An 18,181-nucleotide genomic window follows, 5' to 3' on the forward strand; every position below is an offset into this window, starting at 1 on the left:
ACAAATCTTAGAACTCAACGAAGCAACTCAACTACAGCTCAATCAACTTCTAACAGAAAAAAAATTGTCCATCGTTTCGCTTATAATAGTAATTGTTAATCTTTCTCGAGACATCACCTTAGGGGCATAACAAATTTAGGTGGATTTCTGAATGTAATTTTACATGGCTATAGATAAGTAACCTTAATCCCGACTCGGTATTCATTTTCGGAGTGAGAAATGTGTTTGATTATGTCACTCTCTCTAGTGCACCACCAATCTGCATATGAAGCCAATCTGTTGTCGAATTTTGATCGAATTCTCTTGTCTCATGCGGAGTGTATGTCAAACGGGAAATGGTGTCATGTCCCTGCGCACCAAACTGAAATACAGAGGCTATGTATCAGGGTGATTCCATGATAAGAAAGGTTAAGGAATGAAGTTCTTGTATCAAATAAAACGATCAACACAAACAATGAGCAGCAATCAAGACAAACACAAACTACGAGCAAGTCAATTTCAAGCTAAGTTTCATGCTTAAGAATCATGACTAAGTGCATTTCAGATGATAGCAACACACCATTTCATAAAAAATATATTATGTCTAGCAAGAAATCTGCAGTAGAAAAGGCAGACAAACAGATAGAACCATAATTTGGAGATGAAGAATGACCATTGATAAGCTTAACCAACATTTATATATTAATGTCCTCGGAAAGAAGATATGCATTCTACCTGTATCACACTAATAACTATCCCTTAGAACAATCATATTGTTGAGTAGTTAGTTGGCAGTGACTTCAGAGGTTATGCACTCATAAGAAGGAACTCGATAGTCGATAAATTATGCAGAGACAACATGTCGACAATACAATCATCGTATACATTTCAAATGCAATTAGTCTAACTGTTGAAAATAATTTGTTTACAAAGTTCTCATACGAGCAGCAAACAAAAGGCAACATTGTAGTTCGAATATTATATATTCTGACATACAAATAGCAAAAAGTTAAACATTTTGACTTGCATCTTTAGAGGTGGGTACTTCAAAACCTGAATTCATACTAGTAGTGACAGCTTCAAGCTTCAATGATAGGAACTGCATAAAAACATCAAAATGCCTCTGTAGTATAGGTTAAAATTCAAAACCTACAGATAATCAAGTAAGCATACCTCGACCTGGTGTTGTAGAGCCTGAATGTAATTTATTATCTCATCCAGAATAGATGCTTTGCCAATTACCTACTTATACGAGAAATCTCAATTAAAATGAAAAACACAATGCCTCTCAAGTACATGATATCTAGCAGCGAGTAATTTTATACTTTATTGTGCACCTTATTACAACCTGGCACCAAATCCTCAAGAATTTTCATTCGCTCACTTATCTTCTCTCTCCTTGCCTACAAGCAATTCAAATGGCAATAACAAAGTTAAAGTAGCTGAATAATATTCAATAATATCTCAAATTTCTTGGTTGACCCCCAAGGTATATTGACCAAAACCCAAGTATGAAACTGGACTGTTTTGATTACAACAGTAAGCTAAGACTATAACGAGCATGCTCACTCTTTCAGCCAGGCTGTGGCTGTCTGTTGCTTGACCTCTCCTGGCCCTCACGTGGATGTAGTTTTGCTTTGGTAGCTCAGCTGGTTGAGAATTTTGGTCATTTAACTTATTACAGATGCCTGAATTTGCCTCCACCTCAGTTTTTATATTGCCATTCTCGTCAGTGTTCATGCCCTTGAGGCGTTTAGCTTCATGATCCATCTTGAGAGCAAAGCATTCAGTTATTAAGTAGTCAAAATGCAACAACAGAAGAAATAACCTTATGATCAAATAACAAAAGTTCGCCAAGATCAATTGGTCAGTTAAACATTCAGAAGTTATATTTGTTCTTGTTGTTCTTCCACAGTGGTAAATAACAAACCTGTTTTTTTTTTTCTTGTTATCCGGAGAGCCTGTTTTCTGTTTGTTTGACATTTAGGTAATGTTTAACCTATTGGTATACATCTTAAATCACTTCAATTTATTAAATTAAAGAGACTCATCAACACAATCTTTTAGAATGATTTTCATTACGATTGCCAAGGTGTAAACAAGTGGCAAAAGGCGAAGCGCTTGCCCCAGCGCCCCCGCCAGCCCGCCCTGGGACCAACACGGAGGAGATAAATCACGGTGACTGAGGAGGTAAGTGGATGAGGGGTGAGTTATATGGGGTGCAGAGATTTACGCCCCACTAGCCCCGAGGTTCAACCCCTCGACCTCAAGTGGCAAACCTCCATCTAGGGCTGTAAATGAACCAAACATTTGTAAACAAGCTTGATGTTTGGTTTGGTAAGGGCTTGTTTATGTTCGTTCAATATACACAAGATCAATTAAATAAACAAGTTTGAACAACTCGTTAAACTAAACAAACGAGCTTGAACGCATATGTGTTCAACTCGTTAATGTTCGTGAACAATGTTCACGGACCATGTTCATTAATAAAACTCTTATCAATATGCTAAATAAACAAAAAAAATAAAATAAAATAAACATATAAGTTTGAATTATCAAGCTCAATAATTAATCATACAAGTAAAAGTTTCAAACAATCAAACAAGCTTGAATTGAGAGCTCGATAACATCTAAACGAACTAAACTCGAACCAAACTCAAGACAAGCTTGAATTGAGAGCTTGATAACATTTAAACGAACCAAGCTCAAGCCAAGCTTCAAACAAGCTCAAGCTAAGCTTCAAACAAGCTCAAGCTCATAAAAATAAACCAAGCCAAACTTGAACAATCATTTCAAAGGCTTGCTTCATTTTAAGTTCGGCTCGGCTTGGCTTGGCTCGGTTACCTTATCAAACAAGCTTGAACACCTCAAAGCCCGGCTCGGCTTGTTTACAGTCCTAGCTCCATCCACTTACCACTTTAGCTATGCTCATGGCAGCTTTACTAAAGTAGGTACAACACAAGGACTTTCTAGGGGTCACCCATCCCAGTACCGCTCTTGCCTAAGCACGCTTAACTTCAGAGTTCTGATGGGATCTAGTGCATTAGTGCTGGTATGATTGCATCGAGCCAAGGCGTAAACAATCATACAGAAGAGGTTGCTTATCACTGCTTCTTCTTGCTCCGTCCTTTCCTATACATTTGCTAACTGACATTTGTTTACTGCTTTTATATTTTTTTCTCTAGCTACTCTAGAAACTATTAACACAGAAGGTCAGATGCTGAGGTAGAAATTAACACAGAAGGTCAGATGCTGAGGTAGACCTTGTTGCTGTGTCATTAAGCTCTGTATCTTCCCTAGAACTGCCAATGCAAACTCCATCATTGATATGAACTATTCAAATTCTACCCAAACCTGAGATTATAAATGACCAGTCATTAGCTTTCTAAAGTCCAAGAATGTTTAATGATCTGGACTAAAAGAGAATTTTCATTACGACCTTCCATGTGAAAAAGCTAACATGGACCAAAAATGTTCCCCTGAAAAAGTTGTGAACTTCTACACTTCAATGGAATGCACCTTTGCTTGCACCTCCAACACAAAGTTACAGAATCTTCATTTGACACTACTCTTTCCTTATTTTATATTTACATAAGAAGATTGCTATGACAAATTTATTATGAGAGAATTTAGCATTTCTTATTTACTAAACTCAACTCTTGTGACAATTATATTTATATTGCTAAGGTTACTACTAAAAAGAACCATGAAGTTTAGCAAATCAGTGTATAATAAGAAACAATGCTTGAATTATTGTTGTTTAGTAGAAAGAAATTAATTACTTCTACACTTCAAATCTCCAAATTTAAGCTAATTTAAGCAAGTAACCAACCGAACGAGACAGAAATCATCAATACCAAGTCATGGGCATACTTGGGCGAGTCCTCCTCAGACGAAGCCAACTCCTTCCTCTTCCGCCTCCCCTTGACGCACCGCTCCCTCTTCTCGGTGCCCAATGGAATCCCCGCCGACGCCCCACTGCCCGGACGCCGGATCGTAGGCCCTAGCCCCGGGGCCCCTCCGGCCACGGGGAAACTCCACATTTTCGGGGGCACGGGCCACGGATCCAAGATCACGATGCAGAATAAGGTTCGAGCATGTGGTGAAGCGAGGTGGCAGGATCGGATCTGCGGAGCAGCGGAGGTCGCAGAGTGGAAGTAGGAAGAACAATGAAAGGTAGAGCGAGCCAGCAAGAGATTTGCTGGGCCAAATTATTAAAATCAGGGCAATTTTTTATATATCCCCTGAGGTTTGACTTAATTTTTAGATTGCCCTCAATTTTTTTCCTACTTTATTTCAAAATGCCCCCTTTTAATACCGGTCACTAATTTGAATAACCGGATAGAATAAATAAATTATTTAAATATTTTGTTATAGAAACATATATAGGATCATAATGGTCGACTAAGGGGGTGAACATATAATAATACATTTTTCACTACAAATACGTAAATAAAATTAGTAAAAAATAAAACATGTAAAAATATGAAAGAATTAAACTAAGTAATCTTAACACATAATATTTAATATAATTAGTACAGCTCTCTAAACTTTAGCCAGTAAAATAAAAATAGGTAAGTTATTTTTGCAAAACACACTGTAATTATGTATTTCTAAATAAGCTCCTCAACGATCACGAAGTCGTGTGATTTCTTCGTCGACTCCCGTGGCTATAAGTTTGACTCCCTTGGTCGGATGCCTTTCTTTCTCATCGTCCTCGTCGAGATCGCGGCGCTTCGACATCCATCTCGCTTCGATCGATCTGGGATTTGCGAGAACAGAGATGGGGCAGCAGTCGCTGATCTATAGTTTCGTCGCCCGGGGGACGGTGATCCTGGCGGAGTACACAGAGTTCACGGGAAACTTCAACAGCATCGCCGCCCAGTGCCTGCAGAAGCTCCCTGCCAGCAACAACAAGTTCACCTATAACTGCGACGGCCATACCTTCAATTACCTCGTCGAGGATGGATACAGTGAGTGCCTTGATCCAGATCCACTTTACTGTACGGTATTTTACTTGATTCGCTTTGCCTTCCTCACGGCTCTTAGTGCGTCGGTGCGAGCAGCGGATCTATGAATTTGGGTTGATTTTTGATTGATGTTCGTCGATTAGTTCGGCTTTGCCCCTATGTTATACGCGAGTGCGATTTTGGGTGTTTTTGAGAAACCGTTTTTTAGTTAAAAACAGCATAAAAAGGAGGTGACTGTTGATCTGATTTTATTTTTCCAATCTTTTCTAATCAAGACGTTGTGATTTGTTTCATTATCTCCATCGAGAATTGAAATTACTACGACTAGTGGATAATTGAAGAGGAAGCTGATCTAAATCTCAGGATTTGTAGACAAAGATGCTTGGATCCATAAACAATTACGATTTTGTGGAAGTTGTTGGATAGGAATTCCAATTGATATGCCATCTCATTTTCTTGACGTTTCTCAATGAGTTTGTGCGTCTTTTTGAGATTTGCAACCTTATATTATATGCTTGTTTCTTGTATCTTGTTTTCTTTTGTTTGTGACTAGTATAATCCTCGATTCATGATTAGGCAACTGAACGGAATATTGAAGCTGCGCTTGGTAGATTGGTGCAAGCATGTCTTGTTTTTCTTATCAGAAGTGTTTTTTCATCGCAAAACTCGTTGTATTTAATTCTTCAAAGATGGATTAAAAAGTACTAGTTAAAATTACAATGATAATTCTATAAGTGGAAAATATTGATCAACAAATTTTACTTTGTAAACGTGGCTTTTAATACACATAATGATTTTTAATAATTTCTAAATTGTTCATTATATTTTTCTTTAGCCAACATGTATGTATTATTATTTGTTTTATTTTGTTATATTTATTTAATGATAACAACAAGATGAAATTGCATTAATAGTTTTTAAAATTGTAATAAAGTCAAATTTGAATATGAAAAATTAGTATTAATGAAAAATTAAAATTTATTTTAATGTTTTTTATCTAATAACATAAAATAAATTAATATGATGATGTCATTGTTAGAGTTAAAATAAGTATTATAATATATCTTTTCTGTTGGAATTTCACGATAAGAAATTGTTTTCTAAAATGTTTTCAAAGCATAAGAAAGAAGAAGAAAAATAGAGCTTTTGGAGCTTATGGGAAGCTAGTGTGGGAATTTTAGCTTGTCATCTAGAATTTGTAGGGAGATTGAGACATCTTGCATAAGATAATGATTTGGAAAAAGGTAGAGTTAGTGGAAGCACATATGGGATCATGTGAGCATGGTTGCACTCAAGTGTTGACATGCCACCCATGTGATCATGTTGCAAACTAGGCTTACATTGCATGCATAAGGTTTAGTGTGGGCATTGTTGGTGCACTTTGCATGTACACATCATCATGAGTTGTATTGATGCGTTTTTAATTTATTGGTATGTAGGACTTATTGCAATTACACCTCCACATAGAATGACTAGTTTGTCAATAGGCGGTGCACCAACATATTGATTCTGACCCAAGTGGTAGGACTTAGTGACTGGATCTGAGTGAACCTGTGCTTTGAATTGGTGCAATTTGGATCATCCATGCATTCCAAATTATGTTTGGTTAGGTGCAGCCAATCGAGACATTCCAATCAAGGGGCGTAGATTGATCTAATATGAGAATCATAGTGGTTTAGACAAGACAAATTTAGCAAGAATTTTAGACTCCTACACTTTCTCTTTCCCACTGTCGAATTTGCGCACTCGGGTGAGTAGATTCTGGTGACCTTGTATCTGAGTGGACTGCAGACAATTGCAAGTCATAGGAGAGTAGATGATCTCATTGTATCCTAGAGGGAATTTGCTTTGAATTGGTGCAATTTGGATCATCTATGCGTCCCAAATTAAGTTTGGTTTGGTGTAGCCCAATAGAATCATTCCATTCAAGGGGCGTAGATTGGTCTAATATGAGAACCATAGTGGGTTGGAGAAGATAGATTTACTCAAATTCAGCTAGAATTTTAACTCTTATAGCCTTCTCTTTCCCTCAATGCCTTCTTCCTCCTTGTTGACAAAGCTTTGACCATCCAATTTATGCACCTGGGTGAGTAAATTCTTGTGACCTTGTACCCAAGTGGACTGGAGACTATTGCAAGTCACAGAAGAGCAGATGTTCTCATTGTATCCTAAAGTGACTTTGTCGAATCCCAATTGTTCACCATTAAGTCTTAAGGAAAGTGTGACTATGCTTCATGATTGTCGAACCATCATTCTGTCACACTGGCAACCAAATTTCTAACACTAGTCTTTTTACATTTTTACGCTACTTTTGTCACAGATGATAGTACCCTGTACCTTAAATATAAAAATTACATTTTAATTAAGTTTTAGCAAAATGAAAGCTTCCCCAAAATTGCTTTCTAATTTCTGCAAAAGTTGTAGGAAACTAAGCCTTCACAGTCATCTGTTTATTTGCCTTTTTAAAGCACAATCTATCAGTGTGATTGTTGTTTGAATCTTTGTTAAAGAATGGAACTGGTGTGAGAAGCTCTGGGGCATTTAGGCTATGGAATATGAAAAATGTTCACCAATGCTTTGTAGGAATGGTAGATTGTTTCATTTGGATCAATTAGTTTTTACAAAATTCTTATGTATCCCTTCCGAATCATATTTGTATAAAAGTGATGGTATTTCAGTTTTTTTAATTTGTTGGAATTTAATTGTGGTAGAGCATGCAACATAAGATATACAGTATATTGTTTAACTTTTTAATTATATTTGCAACAACCAACAACCACAACCAAACTTTTATCTCACTAAGTGAGTTCGGCTATATTTAATTAATAATATTATGCCATAAGTTATTATGCTATCAAAATGATCTATTTTGCATAATTTTAGTAGTATGCAATAAAAAAATTATATCAGAAACTAAAAGATAATCCATTCACATTCATATTGATGTTGAATCGAATCTGCAATTGCAATCACATGCCCATCAGCCCATGTCATTTTAACAAGAAACTTTTGTGGAACCATGCATGTTAATCACATTTCTTAGTAATAGAACTCATGGAGATGTATTATCCCAATTCCCATGAACCAAAGTAACAAACAACTCCAATACTTCTGATCAAACTTTATTTCCTTTGCTTCCAACTATGGATTGAGTCATAGACTTCACATCTGACCTTCAGATGTTTGTTTGAACTTTGATGATTTGGCCATTCAAGTGTATTATAAGGTGTTGGCTACAGCAGTGCGCATGATTTGCATGGCAATCAAGAATTTTCCCTCCTAGATGGACATAAAATAGTGGACTGTTAGAGTTTTTGAATATTTCAACAAGTCCTTTGGAAGCGGAGTAGTAAATTAACTTGATGGGTACAGAAATAGCTGTTCACCTTACTTGTTTGTGGCACATGGAAATGTTTAATGACTAATTCTTAAGTATTGCTTTACCAGGAAATTACAGGGACATGAAGTAATTGATCTTCAAAACTTCTTGACTGTGCCATGACTACTTAGTTCAGTGTAATATTTTTGGTCATTTGAGCCTGTCTTTGTTAACTGTTTTAATTCTGTTCATCTTTCTGTAGCTTATAGCTTTTGGTCCATTTTTAATTCTTAGGTACTCTCACATGTTTGGGTTGGAAATTAGCCATCCTTAATTTGACATAAGCAAAAAAGTTCCTTTAGATATGCCAATTCCATTATTTTTTTCTTTTAAAACAATAGGCTAGTAGCCTTTTTTTACTTGAAACTGATAGGTACTTCCATCATAGAATGCAAATGCTCTGAGAAAGATCATTTCAAGACAAATTTCATTTTTCGAGTTAGTTGGCTGTAATGCAGGGAATAACATCATACACTTGAATAATGGTATGAAATGTTAAGCCTTGATCTTGTATAGAAGCAGTCAAACACAGAGAAGCTGGTCCATTTCATGGCGTAGTAATTTAGTCTAGGTTAGGCTTTTAGTTGACATGGTTCGGTTGTCAGTTGCTGTATGATGTTTCTTGGATATGCATCATCTAGGTATCTATTCTAGAACCTAAACCAAAGTCACCTACGTATGGAATATAATGACAGACTACATTATTATGTAGACCTTTTTTCCCTAGAGGGATTGGGAATTGAAAAGACAGAAGAATGAGGGGAGAGATGAGCAATACCTTTGAGTTGTTTCCTTGAACAAATATATGCAGGTATGATGGATAATTCTACATTCTCAACATTCCTTAACTAGTTTTCTCTTCTGGTTTTGGGTGGATGGGTTACAAGGAATTGAACACTTCAAATATCCACCCTCATCCCTTTATTCATCAAAGGAAAAAGAAAAATGGAAGGATGATCCTTCTTTTCCCTCAATTTTGATCCACCCATTGACTCATTTATCCAAGGAAACCGGCCCTTAATGTTAGCACTATAATCTGATGTCTTTGTCGATATTTTAAATTTCCCTTTAAGGTGAAATCATTCTTGCATTTTAGAGACATGCAATTTGATTTTCTTTTTTCTCCCAATAAAATTGGCTGTCAGCCTCTAGGCTTTAGTTGTGTTCCCCTTTCATGTGATAGATATCTGATTTCATTGTTTTCTTCTTTGTTTGCTTCCACGTAATAGTTCCTTGTGTCTGCTTGAGATTAAATAGCTGTGATCCTTCAAGAGGTGTTATGATAATTAGTTATGTTATGTAGCTGAACTGAAAGAAATGAATTTCACAGCATACTGTGTCGTTGCTACCGAGTTAGTTGGCAGGCAAGTCCCTATTGCCTTTCTTGAGCGGGTGAAGGAGGATTTTAGCAAAAGATATGGTGGAGGAAAAGCTGCAACAGCTACAGCTAATAGCCTCAGCCGTGAGTTCGGGTATTCTTACATCACATCGCCATTCAAATTTTCAAATAATCCTTCTATCATGTCTAACCAGAGTACTGATTCCTTAAAATGAGATATTAGGTCCAAGCTTAAGGAACACATGCAATACTGCATGGACAATCCAGAAGAGATTAGCAAGCTTGCCAAGGTGAAGGCTCAGGTTTCTGAAGTCAAGGGAGTTATGATGGAGAACATTGAGAAGGTGCTCGACTGTTACCATACACTTTGTTCTTGTGTTGAGGAATTTGTATTTTATTGTTGCTTCTTATGATGTCCTTGATTTTTTTAGGTTCTTGACCGTGGGGAGAAAATTGAGTTGCTTGTTGACAAGACTGAAAATCTTCGCTCCCAGGTATGATAGCCAGTATGATAATTCGGGAAGCTCCCTTAAATGCTCCATTAGATACATTCTCTGAAATTGACAAACAAGTATTGTGGATAGTTGTATTTTCTATTTTCCTTTGGATTCTTATTCTAAAGCAACTTGATATTTTTGTATAACAGGCACAAGATTTCAGACAACAGGGAACACAAATGCGAAGGAAGATGTGGCTGAATAACATGAAGATTAAGCTCATTGTTTTGGGCATCATTATTGCCCTGATCCTTATCATAATTTTGTCTGTATGCCATGGTTTCAAATGTTAATATTGGTGGTTAAGAACTTAGAGTCTGTTGCAACTGCTGCTTCCCTTAGGACATCTTACTTATATGGTGTGATAGCGATACTTGGATAATCATTGTCGGTTTGTGGTTTAACTTCATCTGCTGCAAATGAGTATTTTGTTTCCAGACTATGGAGGACCAGAATAGGCTTGGATTAGTGACTTGTATGTTATGTGTGTATAGTGCAAACAAATTCTTTGTTGTTCGGTTAATACCAAGTTCTCTCTTGATGCTTTCTCGTGTAGCTTCAGATCCAGCTGTGGATGTTCCATTGCTTTTTATAAGGTTGTTGGTTTATACTTTTATCTATAGCTGCTTATTAACCGGAATAAGTTGTTCATGTTCTGCACTTGCTCATGGTGGTTTTTGCCCAAGTATTTTGTTTCCAAGCTATGGAGGGAGACCCACAATAGGCATGATTAGCGTATTGTATATTATGAGTGTATAGCATGAATTGATATGTTCTCTCCTGATGATTATGATTTTGTGGAGCTTCAGATTCAGCTGCAGATGTTCTTGTTTTCTACTGCACGGTATGCACTTTCACTTGGGGTGATTTTTGCCGTCGCCAATTTAACCATAGCAGCTTGCTAATGCCAGGTGACATGAAAATGATAATTCTTCTTGTTTCAATTGTTGGTTCTGGTGCAATATGATTACTCGCAAGTATTTTTAAAACTCTTAAAAAAGAATTTTCTTCCTTGTTTTCCTTTTTTTTTACAGGTTGCTTTACATGGTAAAGCTTCGGATTGCTGGAGTATCTCCCTCATTTGATCGAAGCGACAGCAATAGGTATGGAACCTATAATACAAGATTGAAGTTAATATGTTCATACAATATCTGACCTTTAACTCCAACAGTCAAAAATATCACTTTGGTTTGTCATAAAGTTAACAAAAGTTGCACACTCACAAGTATGCACACTTCATAGCACTAGTGTAATTTAAGTAGTTTGTCACTTGAAGTTCCATTCTTTAGTTTTTGATATATCAAGTTTGTTCTATATGGCAAGTTGAGATTAATCACAAGATTCACAACGTGGCATTTTTTTTTTTCGGTTCAATAGTATATATTTTTCATGATTCTTAGTACATGTCACACTCTGTTTGTAAGAGAATTACCTATAGGATGCCTCCACCGCCACTGCCGAAGCCACCGCCTGAGCCCTCGAGCCCGCCAAAACCTCCTCTGTGACTGCCTAGTCCTGATGAGTCTCCAAAAAGAAATAAAGCACACTTTCAAAGGTTAGCAAGTCACTGGGGATGCTACCAGCTCCAATGAAGGGTATGTTCTTCTTGTCTCCAAGGCCTGCTTTCATGATACCATGGTCATATCTAGCAGGTAATTCAGGAGAGCTGACCTCTCTATATAAGAACCTCCCCTGGCCCATTGCAAGGTAATTCAGAGACCCTGAGCCTTACTTTGGGGATTTGCACTACCATGGTCATATTTTGGACGCAGCTCTGTTTTTCATATCTTCTCCTCCCCCCCAACTTGGTATCAGATGTGGTAATGTAAATCCTAAAGAGGTCAAGGTACTTAATGGTGCAAGGTCCCTGCTATCAAATAACTAAGAACCTGTTGTTTTACTCACTAAGTCTTTAGTGTTACAGTAGAGAGAACCCCGGATCTAAAAGATAGAGACTCGACATGCATCCTTAGTAAGGCTAGTAAATGCGTAAGACGGTAAATCTGAAGGATCTAACTGGTAATACTCACTTCTCATCTAAAAGCTTTTACTTTAAAAAGGAAGATATAGTGTTAAGAACCTTACGTTCCCTTACTATGTCTGTGCATTGTAATAAGGCGACCAGGAAGGTAACTGATTGCAAAAGGTTGTAGAGCGCTTTAAAGCAGTCAGTCGGATGAGCATGAAAGTTTTCCTAGACTCTAAGCTGTAAACAAACACAGAAAGAATAGGGGATTTAATGTCCAGTCGTTGGGAAGAATCAATACAGGAGTGGTATTCAAAGTCTCATACCTCAAACCTAGAGTACCTTATCTTGCTCTAACTACCAAAGTTTCAAACCATCACCTCTTTCATAACCTTGCCATCATTTATGATCGAACTTGCCTATCTTCTAACGTCAACCTAAGAAACTTCAAACTTCTCCTTGAAAAACAACAAGATCTTGAAAAAGAAATTGTAAACCTAAAAATCGCCTTGACAAACCTAATTACGAATTGCATAGAAGGCAAACCTCTCACAAAACAGGAAGCCACAGAACTGGTGATCAAACTTTCTCAGCAACCAAAGCTAGCAGAAGAGGAGGCCAGCAAATTCGTAAAAAGCCGGAATAAGTTGGAAATGGTGGAGCAACTGCTTCACAAAATAGAGAAGTTGATCGCTTGATGAGCCACACTCTTACAAGAGGAAACAAATCTTTCAAAGATACGGTGCAAGCAACAGAGCAAATTGAGTCCCTCGTTGTAGGTTTTGCAAAACCCAGTGACTACCCTATTGTCTCAGCATCAAGTAGTGCCCTCATCAAACAAAACAACACGCAACTTCAGCTACTAGTCCAAATTATTAAAAGTCTTAAAGACATACAGGCAGACTTGAAAATAGTCATCGAGCAATCAAAGGGAGGTAAATCTTCAACCAATTTACCTGATTCCCTGATTAAAAAATTGTAAAATTTGTCTCTAGGACCTTCGGAGAAACTAAAAGAAAAGAGAGGCAAGCTACGGATATTCAAAGATCCCTACAAAATTCTAAAGGAGGAGCAGGAAAAGTTAAACAAAAACTAGATGGCTATGACTATTAGAACCATCCAGGAGCAAGCAGCCAACCTTCCACAGGTTCCGCTCTTTAAAGATCAAATTCGTGAATATAGGTGCAACCACATAAGGCTACATAATAGATCCGCAAACACAACTGCGGCTCTAACGAGCTGCCATCATACCAGCGAAGTACTTTACCATTCCAGAAGAGATGATGCCAACCATAAAGTATACATCCACAGATCTAAGGAAGAAATACTATGTGTTGATGGCAACTAGCAAGACCGAACCTTCATACAAGAGGAAAGCTATACCCAGCTGTAGAGAAATCATATGTAATACATCCATTTAGGAATCTTGCAAGTCCGTATTTATTTAACAAGCTATCGGATTCGAGCACTCCCAGGACGAAGGTATTTTACTACCACACTGCAAGGACTAAACTGGATAATAAATCCAATGCAGGTAAATATCCCAATGCAACCATCAGACGTCAAGAGCTTAAACCTTATTGATGAAAGAATCTGTCTTAAGTTTCCAAAATTATGCTGCTGCATCTACTTGAAGACATCCTCATTACAATTTACAATGAAAAGGATGAAGAGGTTCAAAGCGATGAGGAAGAAATCAAGTTTTCTCATACACTGGCAATATTCCTCGAGCTTTGGTATCAACATGCTTAAGCATGGAAGTCCCCTTCGGCTCTTATGGAAGGATTGTGGCCAGATCATTATAAGAAAATATTTTAGATATTGTGGCGGCAATTTATCCACAGTAAGACGATAAACAAAGTAGAACGCACAATCTATTACAATTCTTGGTTTCACTGCAATGTTTCTTGCTGAACAGATAGCTCCATCTTATCTTCTCCAATTGGATGAGATGTCACGCATCGGCATCATTTCTGCTTCAGCAAAGGAAGTGGGTTCAAATTCTTCCTTTCGTATTCCTAACCTTCTCCGTCAAGTTCTTCGTTCCTTAGCCTCATTCACTTCATCCGTTCTAATCTCCTCAACAACAATCTGCTTGGTCTCAACCAAGGGCATAGCCACCTTTAAGGAGAAGGGGTGCGACCACTCACATTTTATTAAAAATTAATATATATATATATATTACTTTGAGTAGTTGATTCATCATCATTCAATGTTAAAAATTGAAATTGATCACATATTTGAAAAGTTCATGACCTAAGTTATCTATGGTACCACTTCTACGAGGAAATATCACGATTTGAAATGTTAAGTATTGAATTTTAAAAATAAAATATATAATAATAAACTGATGAACTAAATCGTAGGGCACAAAGTAAGAAAGCTAAATTAAAATCGAATCGAGTTTGAACTAAATTCAACGGGTAGATATGGAGAAAAGTATTATGTTGGTTCAAATTGGAATTGATTTGATGTTGAGTTATTATCTAACCAAGTTTAATGTTTAAACGAGTTTAAACGATTTAAAAATTTAACGAAATCTTTCATTTTTTTCTCTCCCTCTTCTCCCTATGCATGTTACATTCCAACTGGTATTTATTTGCCCCCGCGGGCTGGATCAACCGGTTAAGGTGTGGCATCCTTGCACAATGAGTCGTAGGGTCGAAGGTCCACAGACGCGCACTGGATGAATAATCTGTGCCGGCTGTGTTAAATTCCGGAGACACCATGCTTTACCCGGGCCAGCATTCACGGCTGATTTACCTCCTCCTAGGATCCCTGTGGGGCCAGGCCTAGGGGGCCGCTGGGCGGCGGGACCCGCCTTTTGCACAATGTTACATTCCAACTGGTCCCCTCGGGATGGTCTAGTGGCTAACATATGAGGTGTTGCCAACATGAGGTCTGAGGTTCGAATCTCGGCATAACCGAGGTAAGTGTCTCCCTTATGTGCTAGTCACTATTCCAAAGGCTAGTAGCCGCCCGTGATTTACCTCCTCCGTATTGGCCTGGGACGGATTGACAGGGACGCTGGGGGCGAGCGTATTCGCCTTTTGCCACCTCATTCCTCTCTTTTATTTTTTTTCCTCTTCTTCCTCATTTGTTCCTTCTCCTTCTCTTCTCCAACGTTAGTAAACCTATAATTTTTTCCTTTCCTTTTTTAAAGCACAAGAGATTTTTTCTTCTCCTTTCTCTTCTCCGGCAAGCAAGAAATGCAACACCAATTGTTGCCCTCTTCTAGCAACAAGATCAAGCAGCCATCAACCCCCCTATCTTCTTCCTCTTCTGGTATTTTTTAGGATTTTATTGGCACAGCAAAATAGTCATGTCTTGTCTTACCTTGCTCTCTTTGTGTTATTGCCGAGTTTATCGAAACTAGTCAAAGTTGCTAACGAAGAAAGTAAAGTTCTTTTTTTTTTATTTCTTCTTCTTTATTTTATCTTCTCTATTTTTCTCAAAAGCATTGATCTTCCAAGAATTATAAATTATTCCTTCCTTATTTCATGAATATTTGAAAATTATCCCTCCTAATTGAAAATCCACTATGCCCCCGGTCTCAGCCTTTTTCTCCTCCAACCTCTTCCCTTAGATCCTCAAGCTGTCTCTACTCTTCCTCGGCTCTCTTGCGTTTCTCAATTGTATCGACCGAGTCTTCGCTAACTTCACCAATCACCATTGCAATACCTAGTTGCTCATCTTCTAAATATGTTTTTGATTCTGCCTCTTCTCCTTCTTCCTTTAATACCCTCACTTCCTCAATCACATCTTCACCTTCTTCCAACTCCATTCTTTCCTACCTATTACATCGAGAAAATATCAGCTTGCTATATCCTCTCGTGATTATGATGGTAGATGAATCGAATGTTTATAAATAAGTTCAATATTGGATCTGATAACGTCCTTTTGTTACCGTGTGTGGCATGACGCCCATGTAATCTCTTGAGCATTCATGGTTTAATTTTCAAATACGGCCCCCACTAAGGTATTTTCTTTGGATGATAAATCTAGGATGCTAGAGGCGGGTACTTTCAAATTTATTCTAATAATTGATAGAAAATTTTCATAAAATTAGATTAGTCATTTCTAGGAGATCTAGGGTTATTCAACCCGAAGCTAATACATGATACTAGTTAAAAAGAATAAAATAAAATAAAAATTGATCTAATAAAAATTTATTTATGTTCAATAGTAGATTAGTGAATCCGGTTTGTTAATATTCATTAATATCTTTGAACAATTTACGAATACTTATTTATTAATTTGTGTAAAATTTAATTATAAAATTTTATAATCTTTAATTGCTCAAAAGTTAAAAATTAGAAAATAATATAAATTTCATAAATTAATCAACATTTTGAACACTTTCTTTCTGCTAGAGTTTAATAAGATTCTTAGAAATAAAGAAACTTGAATATACTAAGCGGCTTCACTATACAATATTAATACAGGAGGTAAATTATAGGGATAGTTTGATGATAAGATATAGATAAATAAATTATGAAAGATGGTTATATGATAAAATATATGTATGTAAATTATGAGAGATATTTTACCTTAATTAGCCCCTTTTATATATGAGCTTAGATATCTAATTAGATATTTTATACTAATTAAGAATTGATTTTAAAATTTATTTAAACAAATATTAACTGTATCAATCCTTCAAAACTGGATATGCTAAATTTGATGGTTAATAGCATTAGGGTTTTGTAGATTAAATTATCTAATTAAGCTTAACATTTGAAATTTTTATTTTTTATTTCATTTTTTTAAAAAATGAAATTTTAAATAAAAAGTAAAACATTTGTAACCATTTTTTTACATCATTAATACAATAAAATTTATTTTTGATCTTTCTAGAAATAAGAAAAAATTATTTCGAAAACATTATAAAATGAATTCAATTTGAAATGTAAATTCCAAAACAATAATTTGGAGTCACCCGTAACATCACCGATTCACCTCCTTATTCGACCGGTTCAACCTTTCAACTGGCGAATCGCGGGGTCCACGGTTCGTTGTGCCAGCTTACTATCCCAGTTCGGTCACGTCGTCAAATCCCGAATCCAAAGCACCGGAGAGAACGTAAGTTACGACCGGAACGCGAAGAGGAAGACGCAGCGGCAAAGCGAAGGAGAAGAGGATCAAATCGAACGACCTCTTGCATTTGTAGTAGAGGAGATCGCCGCCCGCAGATCGAGATGCTGCCGGACACGGAGGACGAAGAGAAGTGGCTGGCCGAGGGCATCGCCGGCGTTCAGCACAACGCCTTTTACATGCATCGCGCCCTGGTTCCGTCTATCCCACCCCCAGTTACTGATTTGGAACCCTAACTGTTCTCGTTCTCTTCTGATCCGTATCCACCTCCGTCTTTTAGGATTCCAATGATTTGAAGGACGTGCTCAGGTACTCGGTTCAGATGCTCTCGGAGCTACGGACCTCCCTTCTCTCTCCGCACAAATACTATGAACTCTGTATGTAGAATGCGTATTTCCAATTTATCTTGATCCTTTTGGATAATGAGTCGTGTCAAAATTTGATTTTGATGGGTTTATGTTTTGGGATTGAGAAGATATGAGGCAAGCCCATGAGTGAAATTATTCTAGAAGAAATGAGAGAGGACACGCTCACTTTAGTACCAATGGTCACAAGATGAAATATCACAAGAAATCGCAAATACATATCACAAATGATACACAACTACGGACAGTGCCTTGTCAGAGGGGAGGGCTGGGTGAGGCAACCTGAAAGATTCATGTTTTGGGAGAGTCTTAGACTTGATCTCAGGTAAACATGAACTTGATCGCCGAACATATGACGAAGCACTCAAGTGAAGTATTATATTCATGAATAAAATTCATAAATAATCTATGTATCTCGACAAAGTCCGGAGCCAGAGAACTATTAAATGGTGAAAAGGCTGGATGTAAAATGGATCTGCCAAAAGGAAAAGAGGGATGTATTTGGAATGTGGAAACTCAAAGCAAGGCTTAGCTATAAGGGGTATATCGGGGTGAGGAACCGATACGCAGGGAAACTTTTTCACAAGAGGCT

At 37.2% G+C, this 18,181-nt stretch overlaps 2 protein-coding genes and 1 pseudogene across 3 annotated transcripts; 1 reads left to right on the forward strand and 2 right to left on the reverse strand.

The window, feature by feature from the left end:
- Window positions 1-7: 7 nt before the first annotated feature.
- On the reverse strand, window positions 8-4,181 carry LOC122015489 (transcription factor BHLH089-like). Of its 2 annotated transcripts, none has more exons than XM_042572403.1 (6): window positions 3,837-4,181; window positions 1,549-1,749; window positions 1,317-1,382; window positions 1,153-1,221; window positions 1,033-1,078; window positions 8-361 (listed from the first exon to the last, which is right to left on the reverse strand). In XM_042572403.1, exons 1-6 carry the CDS (start codon window positions 4,020-4,022, stop codon window positions 342-344), a joined length of 588 nt encoding a protein of 195 aa, XP_042428337.1. In that variant the 5' UTR covers window positions 4,023-4,181; the 3' UTR covers window positions 8-341. The 2 variants fall into 2 exon arrangements, with proteins under 2 accessions (XP_042428337.1, XP_042428336.1); XM_042572402.1 differs by having other exon boundaries at window positions 1,007-1,078.
- On the reverse strand, window positions 2,928-3,045 carry LOC122018080 (annotated as a pseudogene).
- A 491-nt stretch (window positions 4,182-4,672) lies between the features above and the next one.
- LOC122015349 (vesicle-associated membrane protein 721-like) lies at window positions 4,673-10,719 on the forward strand. Its single transcript, XM_042572194.1, has 5 exons — window positions 4,673-4,952; window positions 9,659-9,800; window positions 9,891-10,011; window positions 10,099-10,161; window positions 10,314-10,719. The coding sequence occupies exons 1-5, from the start codon at window positions 4,763-4,765 to the stop codon at window positions 10,455-10,457; spliced, it is 660 nt and encodes a 219-aa protein (XP_042428128.1). The 5' UTR covers window positions 4,673-4,762; the 3' UTR covers window positions 10,458-10,719.
- Window positions 10,720-18,181: the final 7,462 nt, after the last annotated feature.

This window comes from Zingiber officinale, chromosome 8B, assembly GCF_018446385.1.
Source record: "Zingiber officinale cultivar Zhangliang chromosome 8B, Zo_v1.1, whole genome shotgun sequence".
Taxonomy (NCBI): domain Eukaryota; kingdom Viridiplantae; phylum Streptophyta; class Magnoliopsida; order Zingiberales; family Zingiberaceae; genus Zingiber; species Zingiber officinale.